The sequence below is a fragment of the Phocoena sinus genome, chromosome 7 (assembly GCF_008692025.1).
Source record: "Phocoena sinus isolate mPhoSin1 chromosome 7, mPhoSin1.pri, whole genome shotgun sequence".
Classification (NCBI taxonomy): domain Eukaryota; kingdom Metazoa; phylum Chordata; class Mammalia; order Artiodactyla; family Phocoenidae; genus Phocoena; species Phocoena sinus.
In genome coordinates, this window is record NC_045769.1 from 82,870,615 (window position 1) to 82,897,987 (window position 27,373).

General features: G+C 36.3%; 1 protein-coding gene across 6 annotated transcripts in view; it reads right to left on the reverse strand.

Annotated features, from left to right (window-relative positions):
* MBD5 (methyl-CpG binding domain protein 5) overlaps nucleotides 1-27,373 on the reverse strand; it is a 154,892-nt gene that overhangs the window by 11,479 nt on the left and 116,040 nt on the right. For 5 of the 6 annotated variants that reach the window (XM_032637477.1, XM_032637475.1, XM_032637476.1 and 2 more), the window contains 4 exons: nucleotides 18,641-19,666; nucleotides 16,808-17,016; nucleotides 12,067-13,275; nucleotides 1,571-1,644 (listed from right to left, as the gene is read on the reverse strand). In XM_032637477.1, coding sequence (XP_032493368.1) covers nucleotides 1,571-1,644; nucleotides 12,067-13,275; nucleotides 16,808-17,016; nucleotides 18,641-19,666 — 2,518 coding nt within the window. The remainder of the gene's footprint in view (nucleotides 1-1,570; nucleotides 1,645-12,066; nucleotides 13,276-16,807; nucleotides 17,017-18,640; nucleotides 19,667-27,373) is intronic. The other variant, XM_032637481.1, reaches the window with a different exon arrangement.

The following is a 27,373-nucleotide window of genomic DNA, read 5'->3' on the forward strand; positions in this document are numbered from 1 at the left end:
CCAATAAACAAGTACTATCGGGCTTCCTTGGTGGTGCAGTGGTTAAGAATCTGCCTGCCAATGCAAGGGACACGGGTTCGAGCCCTAGCCCGGGAAGATCCCACATGCCGCGGAACAACTAAGCCCGTGTGCCATAACTACTGAGCCTGAGCTCTAGAGCCCGCAAGCCACAACTACTGAAGCCTGCGCGACTAGAGCCTGTGCTCCGCAACAAGAGAAGTCACGACAATGAGAAGCCTGCCCCCGCTCACCGCAACTAGAGAAAGCCCACGCACAGCAACAAAGACCCAACACAGCCAAAAATAAATAAATAAATTTATAAAAAATAAAAATAAAAAACAAGTACTATTGAATATTCTAAAGCAAATGGCCCACTGAAAATTTGTGACGTAGGTAGTTTGCAATTTCCCTCCTTTCATCCAGACCTTGTATGAATTTTATAGGCTTTATTCTACTACTAAGCTCTGCATTGTGTCACTGCAGTCAGAATAGAGGGGAGGGGACTTGCCTCACTGTGTGCCTTATCTATAGTGAATCTGGCAATTCACTTGGCCCTCACCACAACCAGTGCCAACTTGCTACCTTCCAAAGGAGTCCCGAACGTAGGAGCACAGGAGTTTACTCCTTGCAGCTGGCATCTTTTTGAGACATTCTAGTGAGGTGAAGAGAGTCTCCCCAAGATTTGCTGAATTCTAAAATTTTAGCTCTGGCAAGAATTACTGAAGACACCACTAAGAGAATGAGTGCCCTTTAATAGATATTATTATCAATATATAAGTCTTTTATACAAGATACACTACTAATCATTATGTTTTCATAATTCTTAGATGTTGGATAATATGAAAATTATAGTAACTGAACAGGTGTATTGATTATATACATATTTAAAATAACTTTCCATGTACATATACAGAAGCACATTTATAGTTCTCTACCTTAAAATGAAATAGTTATGATATATAAAACTACATTGCATTACAGTCAAATTGTGTATCAAACATTATCTACTTGTCCATACTACATTTACTCAGACTACAAAGATCTAGAAAAAATTGAATAATAATAATGTCCCAAAGTTCAACTTATTATTATAATTCCAAAGAAAGCCTATTGCCCCTGCCCCAAGAAAAAATAATGATTTACCATCACTTTGACTAACAGTTAATCTGCCAAAGTTATTCACATGTGTACAACTAGGGCTGAGGGGGTATTCCCCCTCCCAAAGTATTTGAATTACAAAGGGATATACTTTTGCTACACTTTCAGAGACTAATTGCTACATGTTGAGGATATTAATCATATTTTCTTTCCCATTAAATGGGAGGGATGGAGACGGAAGAAGTAAGGAAAGAGCTGATGAAGTGGGAAACCCCACACACAGTATGAATTGTTAAGAAAATATTTTCTGTGTAGCTAATTTATCTATAATGGTCCTCTTGGATGATAACTATTAAGCAGTACTTAGGCAAGAACCAAGATGGACAAAATCAGTGAGATTTCATTGTCCCTTTGAAGGAAAACCAGTAAATTATATCCTTGAAAAACAAAACAGAAAAAAAATAGTGCTTACTTTCTGTTCCTTTTCCGGGCTCGGCTGTAAGCTTCTAAACCTTCTGTTAGTGTCTTCAACTTCTCGGGCTCCACCTGAGTGAAGGCATGAAGACCAAACCACATTACCCAGACCTGCAATTGTTAACAGTGTGTTTATTTTCCTGCTGTACAAGCAGGTGCTGCACTGGGGGAAGGGAGGCTTAACCCTCACTGCCCTGTCAAATGCTCTGTCCTCACTCCAGCAGAGGTTGATTCTGCGGCTCCCAGGCTGCAACATCAGGGGAAATGAAAGACTGGCTTTCAAAAGTGTCAACATTTTCAAAATAATGTTTTAAGAACAAAACTTGGAATTTAAATAACCTTCATTTCACAAAATCATATAAACAGGAGATCCTGGTTTGCTTTGAACAAGAGCGGTGGTTAGTGAAGGGGGTGGACTTTGGAGCCAGCAGATGCAAGTCTGAATCCCACCTCCTCACTTTCTAGCATGAATAAAACACTTAAATTTCCTGAGCCTCAGTTTCCTCCTCTTTAAAATGAGGACAATAATACCTACCTTCCTGCTAGAATCGCTGCGAGAATTAAAATGCAACAAGTCACGCTGAACACTTAGCTAAGCAGAGAGCAGCTAGTGTTACCCAGTATGCGTTAGGCTCTGCAGAGGCCAGAGAACGAGTGGGGCACTAAGCTGCATGTACTCCTTAATGATGTGGGAAGAGGGTGTTGCTACACCTGATGGGCGTGTCCTCTCCCCTGTCCTGCATCCCCCCCCCCCCCCCCCCCCCCCCCCGCCAGCCTAGGTTATGTGACGTCTGCTATCTCATCGCAGTGTGCCACTAAATGGTGGCTGGGGGATTAGTGGGGAAGGGGAGGTGCAGCCTTTGCCACCCGCCCCTTATAAACTCTATTATGGTTCTTGAAGTCACTTCTCCTAAGAAAAGCAATTAATAAATAGGAAATGTTGTATGTGAATAAAAACGCATTTAGAAAAACACTGCTACTTTTATTGATCTTGAACACAATCTAAGTAGAAACAGTACTGCTTGCTGTGTAAATATAGCTTCAAAGTAAGTCCCCCACCATCCCTTAATCCAGTCTTTCCCTCACCCCTACACTACTTTTGTATAAAAATTCAGAGGTTGCCAAAACGCCTAGTGGGTAAGAAAATTTACACTAATAAGCAAGGAAATGATTAACTTTTGTCTTTAAATCTTCCTGACTCATGAACACCATTCATAAATAATTTTTCTTTGACCCCTTCAAATCTAGTACACAGTAATGATTAACAAAGTGTCTCCATTATCAAGTCTGAAAACAAGCATTTCTAATTATTCAATGAGAAAAACAGTCAAATAATGGAAACATTTTCCTTTTCATGACTTCTGTATTTTGTCCCAAAGGATCCAAATGTCTTACATACACACGTTCATTGGGGATACCTAATGTATTGTGCCAGAACGAGAACTTTGTTCCAGTAACAATTCTACAGGAGGGATGAAGTGTCTTATTGGGATGACTGGAAAAGCTTAAGTAAAATGAATATACCCATGTGTTGTTTTTTAAAAAAAGGTGCCTGGATACCTTTTCACATTAGAAATGAGGTTCTATCTTGCATTCACTCACACAAAGAAAGTATGACAGATATTTCACACCTTACATTTATGTAATTTATAGCTAATTCTGCTTATATTTAAATTATTTTCTTGGCAGCCAGGAGAAAGCTCTCCTGTAACATAAACTTCTATTAGACACAAACTGGTGTAGTGAGAGATCTCAGCAGGGATTGACGCAGGCAACAGAAAGCAGGTTCACAGTGAAACAAAGCAACACATCACAATGAAAACTCACCCAATTGGTCTTAATTTTAAAAACTAAGTTAGGTTGAACTACTTTTAAAAAATCATCTATTTTTGTATTTAATTAAGAAATAAGGGGCAGTAAAAGCATTTCTTGTGCAGTTATTATGTAGAAGGTTCTCTTTTATTATTTAATGTGGTAATACTGCACACTAGTATTTTGTCACTTTACAGATGGGACTAAGTGAGTTTAAGCAACATGGCCAGCACTGAAACTCAGACCTGACTCCAAAGCAGCCTCTCTCCACCACACCAACTCTAATATACATTGAAATATACATAATATATATAGGTATATATATAAACATATACACACACATATATACACATGTAGGTATATATGTATATACACAATACTCAAAAAATTAGGTCCAATTATTTTAAATCCAATTATAGTTTTATAGATATTTAGATGATACTTGCTCAAACTTATCTTCAAAAATTTTTTTATACTTGGATAATTTCCTGGTGATTTTTTTGAACTAATTCTCTACCATGATTTCTTCATTTAAATATGCCTCTAAGGTTCTATGGTATCTCATAATAAATTACATTATTTATAAAGGATTCAATGACCTTGAAAGAGAAAGCAATGACGGTGCTTCCTGAAACTAAATATAAGTAAGACACACATCACTCTGTATTTCTGAGATGACAAGATCATACATATCCACAAGTAAATGTTTAGTTTATTTGGTTTCACAAGTTTAGTACTCTTCTGTATTATGAAATATAATACATGAAGTGGGTGTGTTTGTTCTGGGGAAATATTCATCTACTTCCACAATATTCAAGAAAGTCTTTAAAGATACCTGCCCCCCCCCACCAAAGGTATCAGGGAACAACAAAATAAATTCCATCTCTAGTCAAATAGAAATCATATTTAATGATTTAATGAATACTCCCTCATAAAGTACTTAGCTAACTGGTAAATGAAGAAAGTACTGGGAATCAAATACATAAATATAACATTAAAAAGATTAAACACATACATATTTTAAAATAAAACTTACACTGAAGGAGCAAGTAATTTAAGACACTATTTTAATCTGTAATTTCATAATCTTATATTCCTGTCTACCCAAAAGGCAGAAGCTCCATAAGTTGATTCCTATCTTGGTGAGAAATTGGGGGAGAACTTTATAATGTATCTTTACCAATAATCTGCCAACATATTCTCATTCTAACAGTGATGATGCTAACAGTAATGGCTATCATGGTATAACTCTGCACATATGTCATTCTAGAATTAGAAAAAAGATATCCAGAACTTATAGGTATTTATAGTACATATATTACCTCACGTATCAATATACACATATGTTGAATACTAAATCCCTTCTTTCATTCATTCAGATTCTTTATTTGACATAAATAGTCCTGTAGTCTGTCTGTAGGGTTAGAAACATACCCATAGAGCCAGACAATATTATATGGTGGAAGTTTGAGTTTTCTGAACAAGTCTGAAGCTCTGGTTGCTTATTCTGTTCAAAAGGCACGTATTAAACATTTGGTAATTTAATTAAGTTTGATCTGGGGTCAGCACAGTAGCATGTAGTGTATCTCAGAAGTAAGTCTATGACAAAAGGAGACACAAACATTTCAGAGAGCCAAAGTGACCCTCTGAAAGCGAGGTATAGTAAGTATTAGAAGAACCTGGACCAAAGATTCTAGATCACTTTTGAATAGAGCCAGTTAACTAGAGGAGATGTCAAAACTCCCCACAGGTTTTAATCCCTGATAACAGGATTAAATCTCTTGGTGATTACTTTGCTGGTACTTAGTGCTGGGGCAAAGCTGTCACACAAAGGTCAAAGGATAGAGCAGAGCCAAGTCACAGATTTCATAACAGAGATAAAACAGCTGACCTCAATCGCCCCTTTTCATTCTTCACTTCCCATCCCATTTCTACAGTGTCATCAGCTCCTGTTGTTGGGGGAATGGTATCATGCAAAGAGTACTAAGCTTAGAGTTAGGAGACCAGGGTTGGGGCCTGGTTTAACTGCTTGTGACTTGTGCCCTTAGGAATGCCACTTCCCTGAGCTCCAAATGGAAGTAATTGTGCACATCTTTATGGAGAGGATCTAAAAAGATTATAAATAGGAAGGTGCTTTATAAACACCAAAGCAGTCTTTCCCAAAGTGCCACCGGTGGCATGTGAAATTGTTTTAGGTGGAACATGGACAGACCTTTAATCATTTTTAATAGTTATATACCCATATAAATTTATATTAGAAAAACATGAAAACATTATACCTATGATTTCACATATATCTTAGAATAAGACTAGAAGTTATTTTTAAAGTGGCTTGAATAGTGCCTACATAATACGTGCCCAAAATATTTGTTGCATGAATATATAAATGAGTAAATGAATTTAAAGAAAATTTTTAACTAATAGTACAGGTGCCATGTGACTTGAGCTGAAGTCTGGGAAATGCAGTTCTGAAGCAATAAGCAAATAGGAGGCATTTATTAGGTTTGTTGTTATCAAATATTTATTAAATAGTAACTATTTTAATAGTAACTATTTTAATCTTCAAGCTGAAAATGTCTTGCTAACTTAAGTGCAATATTTCAACAGTTTTGCAAGTATGGGAATTAATGATAAACAAATAATTTGGGGGTAAAGAGTTGACTCACCTGTGACAGAAAGGATGAATCTAATTTTCCAACAATAGCACTTAAGGAAAAATCCATAAAGTGAATCACAACTTTTTTCAAAGGGACTAAGCAAATCCATATTATTACAGTTTTAGTCGGTGGCATTATCTGAGGCTTTTTCTTGGTTTCCTTTCCTCTTCAGTTCAGATAGCAGCGTTTTTAAGTACTAGAGAACTATACTATAGGACTAGAGTAAATCTATTCTAAATATGACAATACATTTCATATAGATCTATATGACATATAGAATTAAATGTTTTGAATAAACTTGTACTTCTAAGGATACACTGTTTAAAAGTCCATATAACAGAAGCATGTATTTGCCTCATACCTGAGATTTCATTTGCTACTAACCATATGACAACTGTATCAACAAGTTCAAGAACTCTGTGCTTGGTCTCAGTTATCTATGAATGGAGACAGTCCTCCTTTCCCTCTTTAATCTTTCTCAGAAAAAAAAATAATTCATGGTATTCCACAATTTACTAAAGTTTACCTAAGCTTTGTACTCAGTTTAGTCTTTTCCCTAATATTCATATTTTTGATGTTACCTAGTTTTTCATGTTTATTACCTTTCAAATTTTGATCAGGCACTGACTTTGTTTGCCTGGATTTTATCTTGCTTATTCCTTTGCAAAAATGATTTTGCTCCTTTCTCAAAAAGATTCTGTTGCTACAGAGCATTGATTGCCCCAGCCGCCCCACCAGCCAAAATGCAGCCAAAATATTGTGGATATTGACTGGGTATAGAGAAAATAATTCATTTCCAGAAGTGGTTAAGAAAATACATAAGGCAAAGGGAATACACAAAGAACACTTTCAACAGAGAATGATAGTACCAAAGAATATAAATAGTTAACCCTGATAATCAAGCCCAGAAAGAATGTTCTTCAAAGTAACAGTGTTTAAACCTCACAGGAGGGCATACCTCCCAAATTTAGTTCCCAGGCTCAATTTCTCAAGTTACACATCCCCAGAATGCCACTGTAAGCTATCTCTGGTTTTGCTCCATAACATCAAAACGTGAGTGCATGTGATACTGAACTGACATACAGAAAGTGATTGTGTCAAAAAAAGTTTAGCATGAGTTTTAATAATGATGAGTTCTTTCTGTTTTAAACAACCATTCAGAGAGCTACTTTAATCTCTACCTGTCAAATATAACCATGTGCAAAAAAGTCAAAGTGTGAGTCTAGAGGATGAGCACCCTACCCATTGCTTTTAAAAATGTCTTCATTTAACCAAGTGGTGTTGAACCAACATGGAGAACTTTTCTGGGTAATCAGGAGATGTCTCTACCTGTCCAACAGCAACAAACATTTCACTGAAAGGGAACATTTCGGTGCCAATATAGAAATAAATTCTTTCCTAAATTTGGCTTGAGTCAGAACACACATCGAATGTAACAATGAAATATGAAGACCAATGGGACAGTGTGCAAAAAGAGTAAAAATAATCTACTCAGAAAAAAATAAGAATTTTATTTTTTGATTATTACTTGATAGTCAATCCTTTTAGGCTAGTTAATGTAAGATCAAAGATGGTGGTGATAATTACAAAATATATCTTGGAAAAAAAGAGCATTTTTTTCCTGTTTTAAAATAGTTATTGAAATAAATACATAAAGATAACCATAACCCCCCATAGTTGCACAGGCTTAAAATGTTTGTACATCATAGTGTATAGGTATAATCCCAGTGGAAGCCATTTTCCTTTCCAAGAATTCCTTAATACTGTGCCAAGATCTGGCAGTACATTTCTCCAGCCATGACTAAGCACTGAGGTCTTATTCTTGGCCACTAAATCTGAAACTATAAAGGGTTCATGGCTCAGATAGAAGCTTGTACCACTTCTTTAGAAAAAGTATAAATATCTTCTAGAATGTACTTCGTTACAAACTGATAGTCAAAGGAAAAAATGAATTAGTAAGGAGATACCACTTCCTGAATGGTATTATATAAGGCACATAACGTCCTTCGGTGCTGTCACATAGCTTCAATATTGGGACAGTATTATATAGGGGTGATTCAGTGCAACTTTACACAGACTTAAAAATCTCTACTAATTATTGTTGAGTGTTTTGTGGGGTAGGAAGGTAGAGGAAGAAAGTCTGAGTTTATAGTGTTTAGAAACATTGAGGAGAGGGGGGCTTTCAAATTCACTCAACAAACTAAGTGCTTTAAAATGCTTCCAAGTAGAACTCCTGCTTAACATGAACAGCTAATAGTAATTTATAATCAGATATGCCAATTTGTATGCAACGTCCTGAGGTTCGGAAAAAATAGTTATAAACTATTTCATTCATTAAATATGTTATTATTATCCTTTCACCCCCAGCCTGGTTAGTAAGTCCTTTTTACACAGATTATGCATAGGTAAACAATAATGAAGGTCAAATGACCACAATTCTATAATGGTGGAATCCAAATCCCTAAGGCTGTTTAATACAGTACTTGCTTCGGCAGCACATATACATAAGGTTGTTTAATATAGACAACAGAGAGGAGGAGGCTAACTTTTACTGAGCCTCTTTTGTGTACCATCTATTTACAGTAATGCATTTAATTCTTAAACATCATTCTGAGTAGGAATTAATATTCCCACTTGAGCAGTGAGGAGATTTCAGCTCTGGAGATTAATATACCTATTCAGGACCATTTAGGTAACTGGCAGAGGTGAGTTTAAGCCCACACAAGAATGCCCGAAGCCCAGGCCTCTTTTTGCCACACCTGGCTTTCTCTCTAGTTCTCTGAGGACTGTGTTCACACAGTATTTGATATTTAGAAATCATACCTCCTAGAAAGGAATCTCAGAAATTGCAGGACATTTCTAATGCATTATTAGTAATTCTGCTACATTTAACACCCCACGGAAGATTAAAAATGTCTTTCTAAGCTGACCAAGTCATTTACTATCATGACAAACAGTTGGCTAAAGTATCAGGTTATGGACAACTTGAAGATCTCAGCGCCTGCTCCAATCACAGCCCTGACCTCTCAGTCCAGAGACCACTCATGCAACCTGAAAACATGAGAGGGGCCCGGCTTGCTCTGAACTAGTAACCTGCAATCGTGTTCATTAATTATTATTATTTTTTCTACTTTGCCTGCTTCCAAAAAGGATTTGAAGTGACTTGCTGAGAACAAAGATTGTAACAGAAAACAAATGATAAGTTTGTGAGATGTGAGGGATGGGAGGAGGTAAGATAATAAATCTATTCTAAAACTTGAGTTAACACAGATTTTATCTGGTGGGGTCTGACAGGATCTTGGATTAAGTTACATACTTGGGTGGACACAGAAATACTAGTATGAAAATCTGAGAGGCTAAGAAGGTTTTAAATAATCATGTGTAAGCAAACTGTTTAGCGAACCTTTTCTTCTGAGATACTACAGAGACACATACTGGGGAAAATGGTCCCACATTCCACATCAGCAAGACAGAATTAATAAGATTTTACTATAATAAACAAATAGTTTATGAAGTCAGTCTCTGTCTTCCTCTCTTGACTTCATTAAAATGTCAGGCAGTATATGGAAGGAAACCTAATACACTGCTTACCTTTCTAAAAGCAGAAGTCTAGTTATAAACGTGGAAGACTTTATCCAATATTGTGAGGACTAAGGAGTTCTATGTAAATAAAATGTACATCATAATTGGTTCACAATTTTAAACCAATTTTACTGTAAAACATGTTTTATAGGAGATCTTTTCAAATAGATCATGCTTTGTCTTACACAGATATTAACCATAGTTTAATCCTTTCTAGGTAGACCAGGATCACCAAGACATGAGGCAGAGGACATCTGGCTTGAAGTCAGAGAGATCTGTGTTTGAAATTTCACCTTTCTTGGTATTATCAACTGAGAACAGGGTTTGGCTAGCTGGGCATCATTAAATAAGGTATGAGGAAGCCTTTCCTTTGTTTGGTGAACTATAGGAGGAAAAAGGGTTTGTGAAATAGCACTTCGTTTTTTTATGTGCAAAAGTGAGGTAGGTCCTGAAAAGACCAGAGGTTTTTTTTAAATGTTAAGTGCCCTAGAGCTTTTAAGGCTGTTATACCTTGATTTTTAATGACAGATAAATATTTCATGTGTTATCATTAATATTTTATTATAAATTTTCAGTTTTTCACCTCTAAATGTTTGCTTTCAATTACTTTTTCTGATTTATTGGAAGTATTTTTAGTGTATCTTGATATCAAGATTTTGATATCAAAGCTTTGAGAATGCAAAATTACAATGTCAGCCAATGGGAGGGGGGATATTTGAATTTACAGAAACAATTTTATGCTCTCTATTAGGAATCCACCTATTGTCTATAATAAAGAAGAAGAATCTGGATTTTTGAACCACTTTTATAGTGACTGAAAATCAGTTGAGTATTTAAATAAAGTAAAATAAATGTTTCTTGGACTCTTAGATAATGATTTCTTTTTTTTTAAGTGCACCTCCTTAAACATCAGTGAGGAACTCAAATCTCAGGGATTTGCTAACACAGACTAAGCAGAAGATTAGGACCACTGTTTAATGTGAAATGTGTTGAAAGTACATGCCTTTATTCTCCTGAGGACATAAAAAGATATTTAGACAAGTCATTTAGGACAGGAAGAATGTTTCCAGGAAAGTGAGGCCATAATCTTTTCCTTAGTTAAGCTTTTTTTTGGTAAAATGGCACGCAAAAAAGACTTGGTTTCATTTGCACAGAGATTATAAAACAGTTTAATGTCTACATCTTGTATGTGTAGCAGGTCCGTTTATATCATAAAAGCCCAGTTTTGCTGTTTCTAATTATATTTTGAATAAACTGTCAAAAATATTTAGGTTTATCAACCTAAAGAATGATTGGTCTCAGAGAGATTAGAGAATAAAATGTTTTGTGAATAGGAGTATGGAATTCATTTTCTTATCAAAGGTAGAAACATTATGCCCAGAGTGTATCCTGACAAGTATACATTAGGCATTATAAGGAGCGGGTTAAAGGACCTCCTGGTCATTTGGAGAAAGACAATCCTTTTATTGTGCTGGCAAGAATGCTTTTGGTTTCCTTTGCCATGAAACCTAAATGCCAGTGGAAGTTTGAGCAGAGTTGAAAGAGCTTTATACAATATACTCTTTAAGAGAATAATATATACCTGTAAGAGGAATTTTTATTTCCTAAGGAGATGAAAAATTACATGTTTCTTCATCATATGTGGGGAATGTACATTATTATCTCCTCCTGCTCGGATATAAATTTTTCTACCTACTTTAAACATTCTGCATATTTCTTGCCTAGTGAGTCAATTCTACCAATTGTGAGGGGGAAAAAGAAGCTCAGAAGACCCCTACTAATTTCTTCTAAATTGAATGGTAGTTTCATGGAGAAGTTTTCATTGAATTTATGTGATCAGATTGTGTTAAGTAGAACCAGACTATGGGGTTAAACACTTCCATATGTTATAAAGACCCAGAACCGTTTCCTGAAAGGAGACTCCATTCTGAACTCAGATGTTACCTGCTGCTTCCAGAAATGGCTGCAATGCACCCCAATTTTACCCTCTTGCCAGCTCTATGTGTCACATGTCAGCATACGGGAGAGATGCAGTCCCCTGGCACTTCCTGCTGCCTGGGAGGACCCCTACCTCTGCCACACTGCTGGTTTCCAGCAACCACCATATTTTTTTTTCTCCCATCATTGCCACTTGCCTTCATTCTCTGTGTATGAATGAAGAATTAGGTACATGCAAGGAAGGAAGGCAAAGTTAACAAAATTCTGGAAATCTGGTTCCTGGGTTAGAGCCACCCTGAGCCCTAGTGGGATCTACAAATGCTTCACAACTCACCCCTTGACGATACGACATTTTGGTGACTACAACCATCCCCTCTTCATTTTATGCTCCAGAAGTTTGTGAGACCTCAATGAGTCATGAAGAATCCAAAGTGATGATAACAAAAAATAATAATTGATATCTGAACAAAGGTTAGTATTTGACAATGGATAAAGATTGGTATACCTTCCCTTCCTCGGGGCTTTGTTGACAAGAACTGTGAACGTCGTCTTCTCTTACTAATTTTCCAGGCCAGGAAGTCAGTCCTTTGATTTGGCCCCAGACCAAGTCGCCAACGTTGAACGTCCTTGGCCTATAATGTATCAATTCATTTGAAGAGGGGGAGTCTGGATTCCTTAGGTCATCTTCACTACTAATGCTTTTAGCGTCTGAAGGGCTAGGTACACACCCGTTAATGCTTTTGGCATTAAAGTCTCCATTGTAATGGATGTAGTCTTTGACCAGAGAACTTTCCAAACTATTTGAGGAGCTCGGAGATTGCTCCTCTAGGACCAGGTCTTGCTTTGTGGTGCTCAGCAGCTCTCCAAAGCCCCGACTCTGTCGAGGTCTGTTCCCATTGATGTGTGTACATCTTTCCACAGTGTTCTCTAGTCTCTCCTTAAAACTCATCATAGTTCTTTTGTAGTTATTATACCTGAAATTTTCCTCCAGAATTTTATCCCCTTGACAGTTTCTTGATGGTAACAGTATTGGGTGCTGTTCCCCAGGCAGAAATGGCAGTGTAGAGACATTGTTGAGTCTTTCGTGACAAGGACTATTGTGGACATGGCCTGGATGATCTAAAAATTCCTCACACTTCCACCTGTTTCGCTCCCCTCCAGGGCTTTGCTCCCCATCCCACTGTTTTTTAGATGTGTGGCAACTTGCCGACTTGAAATATTCAAACCCATCTCCTTCATTTGAGTTTTTCCCATGGTCCAGATTGCTGGGCAGCCGAGCCCCTCTTACACTTCTCAGCCTACCATCATGATCAACACTGCCCATGTTTCGTCCATGAATGACCGCACTGACAGCACTGGGGAGACTTAATGGGTCACCAATTGAAGCAGTGAAGGCACTCATGGCACTCAGAGCTGGAATGGGGCTGATCTGAGTTGTACTGTTGACTGCAGTAGTGATGACAACCTGCATTCCTTTGCTGGCTGCATCAACAACTGCTTTGTAAATAGCATCTATGGAAGCATCACCTTGGCCACCCACAATGAGGCCATCCTTCACCTGTTGACCAAGAGATGGGTCAATCCGCGATTGCAACTCACAAGATGTATCTTGGAAAGGTGGAAGTGTAGTGTTTGGATTTTCGGGAAGTGCTGTGAGCCCCGGCTGAGTGCTTATTCTTTTGTTTAGGAGAGCTGCATCTTCCTGCATTCTCACCTTAAAGAAATAGACAGGAAGCAGTGAGAGAGAGAGAAAAAAATATTCAAGTCCTTAAAGAGAAAGACCATAATTTTAAGATTTACCAGAAGACAAACAAATATAACAAGGAAGGCAATATAAAGAAAGAACAAGACTCAAAAATGAAATTAAAAGTCACTCTGTATAGAAAGGCTTATGTCTTGATTATATTTGGGTACTGTTTCTTTGATTAAAACATGTAACAGGTTTTTAAAAAAAATCATCATTACTAAACACTCTCTAGGAAAACTAAAGTTGAGGTGGTTGGATACAAAATGTTTCCAGGTGGGCTTCCCTGGTGGCACAGTGGTTGAGAGTCCGCCTGCCGAAGCAGGGGATATGGGTTCGTGCCCCGGTCCGGGAGGATCCCACATGCCGCGGAGAGGCTGGGCCCGTGAGCCATGGCCGCTGGGCCTGCGCGTCCGGAGCCTGTGCTCCGCAACGGGAGAGGCCACAACAGTGAGAGGCCCGCGTACCGCAAAAAAAAAAAAAACAAAACCAAAATGTTTCCAGGTGATGACTCCATGTTTTCAGTGTCATTACAGGTTTTGCAACTTGGAATTCAAAGAGAGAAACAAATCTGTCACCAGCACTGCTCAAATTAAAAAGGAAAGCAGATTTAAAAATGATTTCTAACTCACTGATATTTCTACTTATCTAAGTGAAATACAATATAAGATAAAACAAAACAAAATACATATACCCCTATCTTAACAATAAACTATTTCTGATATGACACTAAATTTTTGAAGTCTTTAAATAGGGTAGTAATGCCTACTCTTGAACCTTACCAGGCCACTGCCTGAGGGATACCCCCATGCTGCCAACAGTGACAATGGCTCGCTACAGAGGTGATGCTTAATTGGGAAGAGGTGAAGGGAGGGAATGCCCGCCAGGGAAGAATATCAATACTCAGGACAGGAATGATGAGTGCAACTTGAAAAAGTCCACAGGTTATTCTAATTTCACCAACCTCAGCTAAGAATTGCTGCTATAGACCCTTGATACTTTGGATTTTTCCCCCACAGTGATCACTCCCTTCCTGTCTTTATATCCTTTCCTATTAAACCAGAACCTGGGATCTATCAGCACATAACTACTCTCATGCCATTCTCCCCTTGTCTACACCTATCAGATAAAATCCCAATCTTGGATCAATTTAACTCCCTACCTTATATATCTATATGTACAGTGAGGATGCTGAGTATCTATCCACAGGAACTTATGGCTTCCAACCACAGCTGGGGGCTTACGTTCCCATCAATCCTATGATTCTCTGGTTAGGTATCACTCCCTCTCACAACTATTCAGGTATTTATCCACTTCCTCAAGCCAGCTGCTATACCATATCCCACAGTATTCTTAGGAAATGACCTTACTTAGAGATAATGAAGTTCACAGGTTAAGAATTCTCATAATTCTTATACTCTGCTATTCCCTGCCATCTGGCAGCACACACTTCTCTGCAGTATATGTGTCCCTGATCCTGTCCTGCTTCCCAGTGGAAGAGGAGTCCCTTCTACTCTCTGAGAGTCGTCCTCCATTCATGTTCTGGATCCCAAGCCTTTCCTCAGGGATCTTGCCTTATGTTACCCCTTTTCTTCTTTATGTTCAATCTCTTCCACTTTTTTTGGCCTCTTTCCTTTAGCATTCACCTATGTGCGTGGCTTCCATATTTTACAAGTTTGCATTCAACCTACACCCGCCTTGGGGCACTACCTTGTTTCTCGTATGTTCTTCATAGCTAAGTTTTTGAAAGTTTTTGAAAGAGTAATCCATACTCTTTCTTTTCTCATCCTTACATTCATTGCAGTCTGGTTCCTGCTCCCACAACTCCAGCAAAACTGCATTCCACCAAGTCACTGGTGATGCTCTTACTGCTAAATCTAATGGAGTCCCTTCAGGCTTTATCTACCTATTTACTCAGTGACATGGTTGAGCACGTCCTCTTTCCTTCTAAGTTCTTTTATTATATAAGATATATATGAACATTTTCTCATTGTCAGAAAAGAGAAAAGCTTTCATCACTTCCCCACCCAAACCTGTACTTTTGCATGCCACTCTGATGCCATTTCTTTCTCAGAAGTAATCAATGTTCTAGTGCATCCTTGCAGACTTGTTTTTAATACCTTAAGGTGTGTAGGTGTATATCTAGTCTCCCTTCTTTCTTCCATTCCTTCCTTTCTTCCTGCCTTCTTTCTTTCTTTCACATAAATGGTATTGTATTTTAGTATTGTTCTATAATACTACAGTATTGGAGCTCTGTAATCTTGTGGATCTTCTATATCAGATTATATAAATCTATCTAACCTTGTAAACTACTAGATAGATGGATATAGCATAACATATTTTACTATTTTCCTCCTGATGGTTGCTTAAGTGGTTTCTAATTTTTGACGCCACAGATCAAGTTGTAATGAACATTCTAGACTGTGCCCTTTTGTTCACATTTGAAGATTTCTCTAAAATAGATACATAAAAGTTGAACTTCTGGGTCAAAGGAGGTGTGTGTATATATGTATATGTATATGTATATGTATATGTATATGTATATATATATATATTTTTTTTTTTTTAAACTGCTGAACTATCAAATTACCCTCCAAAAGGACTATATCAGCATACAATCAGACAAACATATATCTGAAAGAATTCATTTTCCCACGCCTCTGTCAGCAAGGGATATCATCAATCTGATGAACATAGTAATGTTGTAATTTATATAACTCTGATTATTCTTTTCATGTTTATTACTAATTATTATTCAATTTTCTCTGAATTGTCTGTTCATTTCTATTGCTCATTTTTCAAATCAATTATCTTTTTTCTTCCTAATTTGTAGGGGCTTTAAAAATATTATGAATGGCAATTATTTGCTATTATTATGCAAGTATTTTCTGCCAGGTTGCCACCTGTCTTGAACTTTGTTTAGAATACCTTTGGTCATACAGATTTTAAAGTTTTATGTATTCAATTCTGTTACCTCTTTCCTTTTTGACTTCTTGGTTTTGTGTCTTGCTGAAAGAGGCTTCTCTACCCCAAGATTATTTTAAAATCTTCTATATTTTTTTCATGTGTTTATTTAGTGTTACTCTTTCCATCCAGCTCCTCAATCTAACCATGAATTTATTCAGTTTGTAGAACTAAAAGAAGACCATGTGGCTGAAGCCAGGGAGAGAGTGGTGAGAGCTGGGGCTGGAGAGTGAGGCAGGGTAAGCATGTTAAGGATGTGGATTTTAATCATGGGAGCGACGGGAAACCACAAACGGGTTTAACAGGGTAACATGATCAGTTTTTACTAACAGCTCCAAAAAGACCAGTGATATGCTTCAGACAAAATAAAATGCTTCACACAAAAAACTGGAATGTTTAACAATATTCATTATTGAGAAATAATAGTAAGTAAAGGTGAAAAGGTACATAACTACCTTCTTTCGTCTCTTCCCCCCAGTTAAGTAAAACAAATAGTAAATATTGTTTTCTACTAAAGTAACCCAGGGAAGGAGAGTACCTGAAAGTTCTGAAACAGACAAGCCATGGGGTTATTGTTAGCTGGGCAAGGAATTGTGGACTGTCCTTGAAAAGCCTGGAGATTCTGGTACCCCTGAAGAATCTGCTGCTGTTGCTGATTTGGAGGAAACATCTGATTGTTGTTTAACAGCGACTGTAGATGAGTCAGTTGATGGTTATTCAAAGTACTGTTTATTGAGGACATGTCACCTATAGTTTGAAAAACATAAAATATAAGTCAATGTGATTCTTTGGAGGTCCTATGCCTATCTTTGTTGAGGATTCCTAAAACAAAAACTAAAAACTAGACTTACATGGTAATTCTTTTTTCTTTTTCTCCTCAAAGTCTTACTAAGTCGTAAGGAAAGAGTAGTTTTATTATTTAATTTCATCTTTCACAATTAGTGTTTTGATTTTGTATCATGGAGAGACAAGTTAAGTCTTTGGTCCATCCACTAGCCAATCCTTATATATTGATTTTCAGTGTTATAGAATTCCTTGAAACCATTTTTGTTAGAGCAACTACAATTAAAAGTTAAAATTAGTCTTAACTGCTTTAGCAAGCATAAGTATTTGACAAGATAGTTAAAACAAGTGGGTCTGATCAGGCCTGTTTACAAAATTTAGTTCTCAAGCCACAGTCATCAATAAATACCATCAAATAAAATCAGATTTGGTCTAGAAATATGTATTTTGTTTTGTTTTAATGTGTATTTTTTATACAAAATATGTATTTTGTATTTTGGTTACCTAAAACTAAAATTGTAAAGAAAGCTAATAATACAAAAGGATTCATTGTCACAGTCATTAAAAATAAATATTATATAATCAGATAGGATTAGTTAATAACTACATTTCTATTCAAAATTCAAAATTAACTTGTTTTGAAATTACACTGAAATTATTTTGAGGATAATGTCATAGAAATTGCCCTACAGCTTGAAATCTGTAAATCTGTAATGCTTTGTAGGTTACTTAACTACATTGATTTGACTGCCAAATAGAACTAATTAAACTTTTTTGTAAAGGTGTCCATGAAATCTGGAAACATATTTTTTTAAGATACTGAAGATACCCTTGACAACATCATGTATATTTGCCTACGTTTCCAGACTTTATGGACATCATCTCTATACTTTATATTACAACTACTCACATCAAACAGCTGAACATACTTGACATTATTTTCTAAATTTTTTGAGATAAGATAATCTACATAAAGGATTTTGTTTTTAAGCCACAGAGTTCTAAAGAATAATACTGTTTGAGAAAACCTAGCAGTAGCTATTGGGGCCTTCTGTTTCCTTGAACTTGGGCAAACTTTAACTTTGAATGTTATTATGCCTTGCTTCTTCTTTTGCTGGATAAGCATTTAGTTTTGTTTATTTAGGGATCCCATGGAAAAACACTTCCTCAAACCGTTTTCATCCACAGTGCAGCTGCTCACACTAGCCCTGTGATGCCACACCAACTAAAATTCAAATAAATGTTATTTTTAAGGTGCACCTGTGCTTTAATTATTTGAAAAATAAGACTCCACTTGGCTTAAGAGAATGATGGGTAGGTTAGGTTTAGGTGGCATCAGAATTAGAAGAGAAAGCAGATTAAAATGATATTTAGTACTGCTAGAATAGGGGAAAAGGAAGAAGTCATTTTCATGTTTGTATAACTATGGTTGTGTGTGGGTGTTATTATATTTAGTTCCTTAAGCAAGCTGTGACATAACAAAAACATTTTTAAAAATAGTGTGACAAAATGGAGTTTTTTTTAAAAAGGAGAAAATGAATTAGAAAAACGTTTCTTTTGTAAAAATTTGTGAAAAAATTTAACTTACCAAGCAGACCTGTCCCCAGTAGAGGGTTAAGTAGCTGTGGCACCACAGAGTTACTGTTCAGTTTAGCTGGACCAGGTGTATTCCCAGCATTATTAGATATATTCAGCAATGTTTCTGCCATTGACACCACTGCTGTCCCACCAAGTGTTGAGACAGTCAGTGCTGCCACTGCTGATGATGTAGTGGTTGTGGTAGTGGTTGCCTGGGAAGAAGTTGCTATGGAAACCTCTGGATGATTAGCGGTGTTGGCCGATGCCGAGTTCAGGACACCTCCCAACAGCTGGGGATTCAAGGCCATTAATCCTGAGGCCCCAGTGACAGCTGGGAGGAACAGGGGGTTAAAAGTAGTGTCACTGCCTGCAAAGCTTGGTAAAGGGTTCCCCAGGGGGCTGGTTAAAAGGGTCTCAGCTCGGCTGTTCTCTGACTGATTGCTTGGCAAATGGTCTGGTGGGGCTGTCATCTGTGTTAATGAGGGTAAAGGGGTATTTTGCTGTTGCAAAAGATCTGAGATGGTCAGATTGAAAGATGGCAGGGGAAGCATGGCAGCTGCGTGGGCTTGGTTCTGAAGCAGGGCTGCTAAGAGTTGAAAGTGAACAGGCTGCAATACCTGCCCATCCATGTCACTGGAGAGAAAAGCTAAAGCAGCGTTTACATTCGGGTTGAGAAAACCTAAAGGGTGGAGGTTGATCTCAGACTTGCCTTCTCCTGCTGAAGGCTGGAGGATATTTAATAGATTCTGGTTTAGGAGATGCTGTTGATTCACTGGCAAAGAGATAGGTAGAGAACTGAGGAGGCTGGGGTTCAAGGGGTGTGGAAGATGGTTGTTTGAAGTGCTGTTGGATGGAAAATGAAGTGCGTGCTCCTGGCCAACAAAAGGAAAATCACTCCCAATGGGCAGCTGACTCTGCAGTGGGTTTCCAGCTGCGGTGGTGACTATGACCCCGTCTTGAAGGACAGATGTTGTCTTTGTGATGGCAGGGTGGTTGGTGCCAGCTATGGCTATGGAGGATGATGGTCCTGAACCGCCTAAAATAAAGGGAAAAAAACCCACTTATTAATTATGGATGTTAAGGAAGACAACTCTATAAAAATACATCAAGATACATTTCAAATAATATTTTACATGTCCTCTGTAGATTCTAGCCAGATAAACTGTAATTAGAGATGATTTGACATGTTAATGAAACTAGTTTGACTTCATACTTCTTGACTTACTTTGAACATGAATATATTGAAGAAGCTTAGTACTTTAAGCAATACCTGTTTCTAACTATCAAATATTTTGTTTTTCACAACCAGACAAGGTGAAAATGGAGGAAGTTGTGTTGTAGTCCATTCAATTGGGTAGATAAAAGTAACAATGCTTTATTTTTCAAAATATATTTTCACATTAAAAAAAGTTTTTGTTCTATATTTATAATACCAGTACTTTCTTTTAGTGGAAAAAGCCCCCCCAAATAGAATATGCATGAGAATACAAAACAGAAAATAAAAAGTACCTATGTAGATAACTATTAATATTTTAGTGTATAGTTTTCTGGGCTTTTCCCACCTAGATGTATATACATATGCAGACATATATATACATGTTACATATATTTTTTAACAAAAATGGAATCGTATTGTTTTGTAACTTTTTTTCATTTATCAATATATTGTGAATATCCTTCCATGTTAACTATAGATCCATTTTACTAGTATCATGTATGGATATACATAATTTATTCAATCCATTGTTGTGGATATTTTGATTGTTTACAATCTTTTACTATTTCAAGCAACACTATGATAAACATTCTTATTAACTCATCTTTGCCAATGTGCTCAATTATTTTCTAAGGGAAAATTCTTAAAAGTGGAATTCCAGGGACAAAGCATTTACAAATTTTTAAAGCCCTGGATAGACATTGTCAGACTGCCTCCAGTGAAGCTGATCAATATATATTCAATTGATATTTCTGTAAACAATGTAGGCAGCGCTCATTTTTCTCACCAACACTGTGTTTTATCATTATTTTAAAATCTTTGTCATTCTAATAGCATAAAGATACTTTATACTTGTGATTCCTTAAATCAGACCAGTCTTCACCCAAATAGCATTCTTTTTTTTTTCCAAATAGCATTCTTAACCTTGAAAGTCTTATGTATGCTAAAGATGTATATTTTAAAGTATACTAAAGTAATGTATATTAAATTCAGGGAACTTAATAATAAAATTTCAGTTGTGTATTATAATTGTTTTAGTTGTTATCGATCCAAGCTACACAAAATAATTACCTAGAGAACTTAAAAACAAACAAACAAACCAATGTCTGGACCCTATCCAAGACCAGCTGAAAACTCGTCTCTTGGGGCACAGCCTGGGCAGTAGTATTCTTTGAAATCACCCCTGGTGATCCAGATGCACAAGGGGTGGGGTGGGGAGGGTGAGAATCACATTCTGTTGAAGGAACCTACAATCATTTTTCTGAAAAATGTCTTACCCTAAAGAAATGCATTGTTTCATTTAATACATGCATTTGGCAAATATTATAAGCACATACACTTAATTTATTAAAATATTAAACATGTATATGTTATTATGAACAATACCAGTGTTACTGAAAATCTAAAATAATTCAAACACTTTACTGCTGTGCTATATGTCATGATAACAAACTTTATATTTGACCACGTTACCATTGAGGCCTTGTTCAAATACACAGAAATGATTCCATAGTTGTAATAGTAGTACAAATATAACTATATATTATTCTTGTTTCCTCCTAACAGACTAACACAATAACTTTTCCTTTCTGACATAAAAACTCCATACTAATATTTTTAACCATGTAGCATATGGATTGATCATATTTATTGATCCAATAAAGTTTGGCATTTATATTTTGATTTTTTCATCATTATATATAACACACGAATGGACATCCTCCTGCATATGAAACTTTCCTACCTTTGAATTTTTCCTAAGGAAACTCATTGGCATGATCGTTCTGAGACTCAAAAATAGGTAAGTGAAAGGCTTGCAATGTGTAAAAGTATACAAATAAAAGGAGTTATCATTGTCATCATTATTATTGACATTAGTAGCGGCAGTTAGTTGTGATGACATGGTAATAGTAGTAAGTATAAATCAGCATATCCAACATATATATCTCTATAGCACGACTTTGCAATTTTTCCTAGCTGTTGTGGTCTTTTTTTTTTTTTTAAGCTCTGTTTCATTTAAAGGAGACAAAATGCTGAAGTAGGCATATGGTATACAATTCTTTAAATATTAATTCAGATTTACAATCAACACCTTAAACATTTCATTGCTTCTTAAATCTTTCTGCTATTTCCGTTAAACAGGTATGTGCCTTATTTGCGTTTGGAATCCATCTTTTTAAACAAGCTAATAAAAACTCTTATTTACTAGTAATCACTATCTATGGCTTTTCCCCCTACCTGTTAAATAATAACGGCATATTTAAATGTACAGATCACCCATTCCTTTAATCACAGTCAGAGTACATTTTCAAAATACTCTAGTGTGTATATGACAAGGCTTTGTAGATGAAGGATTTCTGTAGAGGTTATTATTCTTTTATCTTTATTTTGTAAGAGAGAAACATCCACATTGAGGATTCATGAAAGTAGTCATCTGGGGACATTATTCTAAAAATTCTCCATCTAAATACTCTTGAGGAATTACAATAAAGAAAATATAGCTACTCTGGGTATATTTTTGCATTACAAACAAGAAGAGGGTGAATACCCCAAGCTTCTTAAGGCTAATAGGCGGATCAGGCATATTTTTTATTTTCTCTAATTTTCAACACACCAATTCAACGATCAAGTACACTCTACTGAACAAAAGGGTAGAAATGGTGATACAAACAAATAAACAACAACAACACAACACCCTGCCCTTTCTTTAAGGAACTCAGAGTTTAGGCAATGTGATAAACACACAGATCTCTCTGTCTCTCTCAAATATACATTTTTTGAGAGCTTATTACAAACCAGGCAATTTTAAAGCTCTTTTCACGTATCTAGTATAAGTACAAGGCAATATGCCAGGAACAATAGCAGGTATATAACAAGGGGACAATTGTAAAACTGAAGGTGTCAGGAAAAACTAAGCAAGTGGCAACATTTGATCTGGGATTTGAGAGTAGAAAAGGAGATAGAAAAGGCTTCTAAGTAGAAGCAAAGTAATTTTTAAAAAAGGCAAGGAGATAATAAAGTGTATGGAGGGTAATAGAGTCCTATGTATCCTCAGAACAAAGAAATATGACTGAAAATATTGTATGCTGCTTTCCTACACACCCAAGCCCTCCCACCCATGGTTAAACCTGCTGCCTTAGATAAGCAGTGAAGAAATTTAAAATCATCTTTCTAAACCATTAAAGGCAAGGATCACTTCTTATTTCCCTCTGTATTTCCAAAACCTAAGAGTCTCTGACACGTGGTTGGCATTCCAAAAGTGTTGGTTGAATCAATCTATTAAGATCGTAAAACTTGCATTCAACTTCTAGGAATCAGATCACTTGATGCTGTGTGTGTGTGGCAAGTGTGTATGTGGAGGAGAGAATACCACCCATTTGTGGAGAAAAGTGAAAACTGACTCTGTAGGGCATGATTGGTCCAATGCCAGGAGATAAGGGATGCTGGAAAGGAGATGGCTGAAAGATGTCAAGTTACTTTAGAAGACTCCCAAGTGTGCTGGGGAGTTAAAATAATCTTATGGAGGAAGATGTCCATCCCAAAGTACTCTGAATTCTTAAAGTCAACTCATTAATGCTTGGGGTCATTGAAAGAAGATCTTGAATTTTTATAGCAGGAGGGAAATTGGAAATTGCTTATTTCTGAACCACTTAATCTTGAACAGGCATTCTCTGGTGAACTTACTTCATAGTTCTGCATAAAAACCTATGGTCTGTTGAAGCATGTGGGGAAAAAGTTTTCTTAAAGCTGAGTTTTCTTTTGGCAGCTAAGATGTTTTGAGCTTAATCTAATGAGGGAGAGAGTTTTTTTAAAAGAGTTTTTAAAATAGCAAACTATTCACTAAACATTTAGCAGTTAAATGACTAAAAGGCAGCTGGGAGCCTCGAACAAGTTAGTAAGTTGGAGAAGTCCTTTAATTAGAAAAAATTATTATTTCACACCAGCCAGCAGCACCATGAACTGGCATAACTTCTTTTTCTCATTGTTTCTGTTACTTTTAAAGAAGTAGGAAATAAGACTGGAAAGCCATCCAAATAAACTTTCCTGGTGTGAGATCACATGCCTAGACACCCAATCAGACACTGAGATAGTCCAGTACAATTAGGAAACAACAGTGGTAGCTTTTTCCAGTGGGGTAGATTTCCAGATATAAACAGTATTCTTTGCACACACATATAATTTATGATGTGTGTGTGTGTGTGTGTCTGTATATGTGTGTGTATACAGAAATAGCATCAGTAATTTTTTTAAGGATTTTTTAAAGGATGTTTTCCTATTACTAACAATTTCATTCTTGAGGTGTTTTATTTGCCTCATTTTTTAAACACTGCTTTTCAAAACAAAGGTAATGTCTACTTCTTTAGAGTTATTTCTCTTCTTCGTCACCAATATTCTTTGAGAAGAGTCATTGTTCATATCATGCTAAACTCTCATGGTTAGCCCTTAAGTATTCATAATATTGTTGTACATGTCTTTGTATGTGTACAAGAGAGGGCATAAAGCTCGTTCCAAATGGACCAATAGGTGCTTTTAAAATGTCATTTTACCACTTTGATCTATAGCTTCAATTTTGAATAAATACTACTTAATGCTAGAAAACTTTTTCTTAATTGATATGCCCAAATACTGGTTTTTATCCATAAATTCAAGAACCTAACAAATACATCATATGGAACATACTCCTTCACTATTTGACCTTTATCATTTGCTTTGGCAAGTGTACTTTAATTGCAAACAGGGTCAATGATAATCCTTAATAAAAACGAATGCTTCTAGAGACAAGAGAAAATATCATGCCCTAGTGAGTCTAATAAATATAATTCACTTTTCAATCCCATGGAAATAGTAAAATTTTCTCTTCTATATTTAAAGGATTAAAAAAATTGAAAGATAACTTTTATGAGGTCTAGATCTTCCAACAAGATATTATTTTCCCAAGCCTTAGTAATGACATGGTAATATGTATTTACAAAAATATACCAAACTCTATCTTTGTGCTTTGGATCCTGATGTAAATTCCTAGCATTCCTTTACCAGAAGTAGGCAGGAAGCGCTAGGGACTAGTGTCTATTTGTTCTCCATAAGGAAGGGAGGGAGGGACCCAAAACCAACACAACTTAGGAGAAAAGGAAGAGGGGAAAGGGATCAGTGGCAGTATCTGAGGAAATACTCTCCACCCTCAACAGGACCAACCTCTTAGGGAAGAGGAAAGAACAGTGGAAGGACTGTAGCTTGAATCTTGGAATATGAGGTCTGAGTGATTATGACCGTGTTGAGGAGGTGAGGCCAGTCTTCGGGTGGTAATGGGGTCAGACAAAAAAAAGGGTGTTTTACTACTGATCACTTCTGCTTCCTTTATTAACACATAGAATTACTCTGAAAACTGTTGAAATGAAAAAAATTGCTTGAGATTTTTCACTGCTTCTCAAGTAACAAAGATTTTTGGTTTTTTTTTTTTTTTTTTACAAATGCTTTTTATCACATTTTTCTTAATAGTTACTGTAAGGAAGCAAATGCTGAGAGAAGAGGTTAAGTCTCTTGCTTGGTAGGATTTCTGTTCTCTCAAAATGCTAGAATAACAGTTAAAATGCTCCATCCATCAATATACCAACTGGAAGTTTATCTCATGTTGTTTAATGAGCAGAGCAAGTAGAGATTCTAGATTATGAATAGCTAACTTTGTATCTTTCCATTGTGTACTATTTTATTTTCAGTGTTAAACAGTGCAGAGCACATATTAGGTATTCAATAAATATTTGCTGAGTTAATTACCTCATGAATATTCTAAGACAGTGCTTAGACCTATTTAAGACTGTAAAATCGATTTAGTATGCCCCCAAACCAGTATATTTTGATAAATGAAATAGGAAAAAAAAAAAAAAAAAGAGTACATTGCATAACTGGGATATTATTTTGTGGAAACTGTTTCTGTTAACTTATACATGTGAGTGCTGGGTCATGTTCTGCTGGTGGGTGATGAAATCATTTCGGTAGATCATGATTGTTGTAAAAAAAAGAAATAGAATAAGATAGGATAAGATAGAATGGGATCTAAAATGTCAGAGTGCATCACACAGAGTGTTTTTTTCAGGAAACTTTTGTTGTACATTCAAAACATATCTCTAGTTAAATGGAATGCAAGTTAATTTCTTGCCGTGGTTAAAAGTAAAAATAAGTTTGAAAAACACTGCTTTAGGATCAGGCCTCTCAGTTGCTCAACTCCGTGGGGGATGGTCTATGGAGTTGCGTTCCAGGAAGCATGTTTATCAGACTCTAAAGTGAGAGGTATCCCTGTGGAGTCCTGCAGCACAGGAGCTCCGCTCTGGGGCATTTGTGATAAATACTACTCTTCCTTATACCTGTACCCATGAGTCTTGGATAGATATTTAGAATTTCCCTGTACTAGGTCCTACCCCAGGAGTATCTCAGCAACTCCTTCAGACTTCTGTTTGTCTAGTTCCATTCCTAATCTGTAAAAAGGTGAGTTGTTACTTTGACTTTGCAAGAGGTATAATTCTTAGAAAATAATTTTTACTCTACTCTGCTTTGTTAGCATTAATGTTGTTTGATATAAGTTCCTTGAAGGTAGGAAGTTTATGATTTGATTTATTTAGTACTCCATGCACGTGGAAATGAAATCTATTTTGATGACATTAGGAAAATGTTTAAGCATTATTTTTAATGAGTCAAGTCTTTGTAGAGTTAACATTACTGCCTAGAATTTAGGTACTTTTAGACGCTGCTTCAATGTCCTTAGACCACTTGATTTTAGTAAATAATAGCTTAGGCATCCCCTTGAGAATTGAAGGATTTCTAGTGATTTTATAAGTGAGTTTAGTGTGTTGCAATAGAATAAAATTCCCCCAATTTGCACACTGGGACAATTTATTTCTTGAAAGGTACAAAATAGATCATTGAATCAGCAAACATATCACACCACTCTGAGCTGTTATCACCTTTGATTACATAGACTCAGTGTCTAAATTCAAACATATTTTAACTCCTCTTTTTGTACACAAGGAAACATTAAACCTGGAATATGTAAACAAAGCAAGTGGTGTAACCCTGATATTAGGAAACCTTCTTAAACAGCAAGACACTGCCTGTTGTAAAAATAACTTACAGCAAAGAAGAAATGGCTCATTTTGCAAAAATTTAACTAAAAGAATAGACATAGATTTTTATCACATAATCAAGATTTTAATATAGTTTTGGTATTTGGTTAAAAAACAAGAGCAGAGGGCAAGTTTCAACCTAGAAGCCTATGCATCAATCAGGTGAGGCGTAAAATCTAGGCATTTAAAAACTTGGGTGGAAATACTTTCAATAGCAATTATTATTAATTCAGTCACAACCTTAAAGGAGTCTCTGCCTTTTTTCATTCTACATAAGTCTATAAAAGACTAGAGGCTTATTTCCACACAAACGTCCCATATCCTGAGACAGCTAACACAGAACAATCCATTCTGGAGTATTTTTATCCCATAATCTTTTTGCAACTATAACCTCAAATGAAGGGAAGGACAA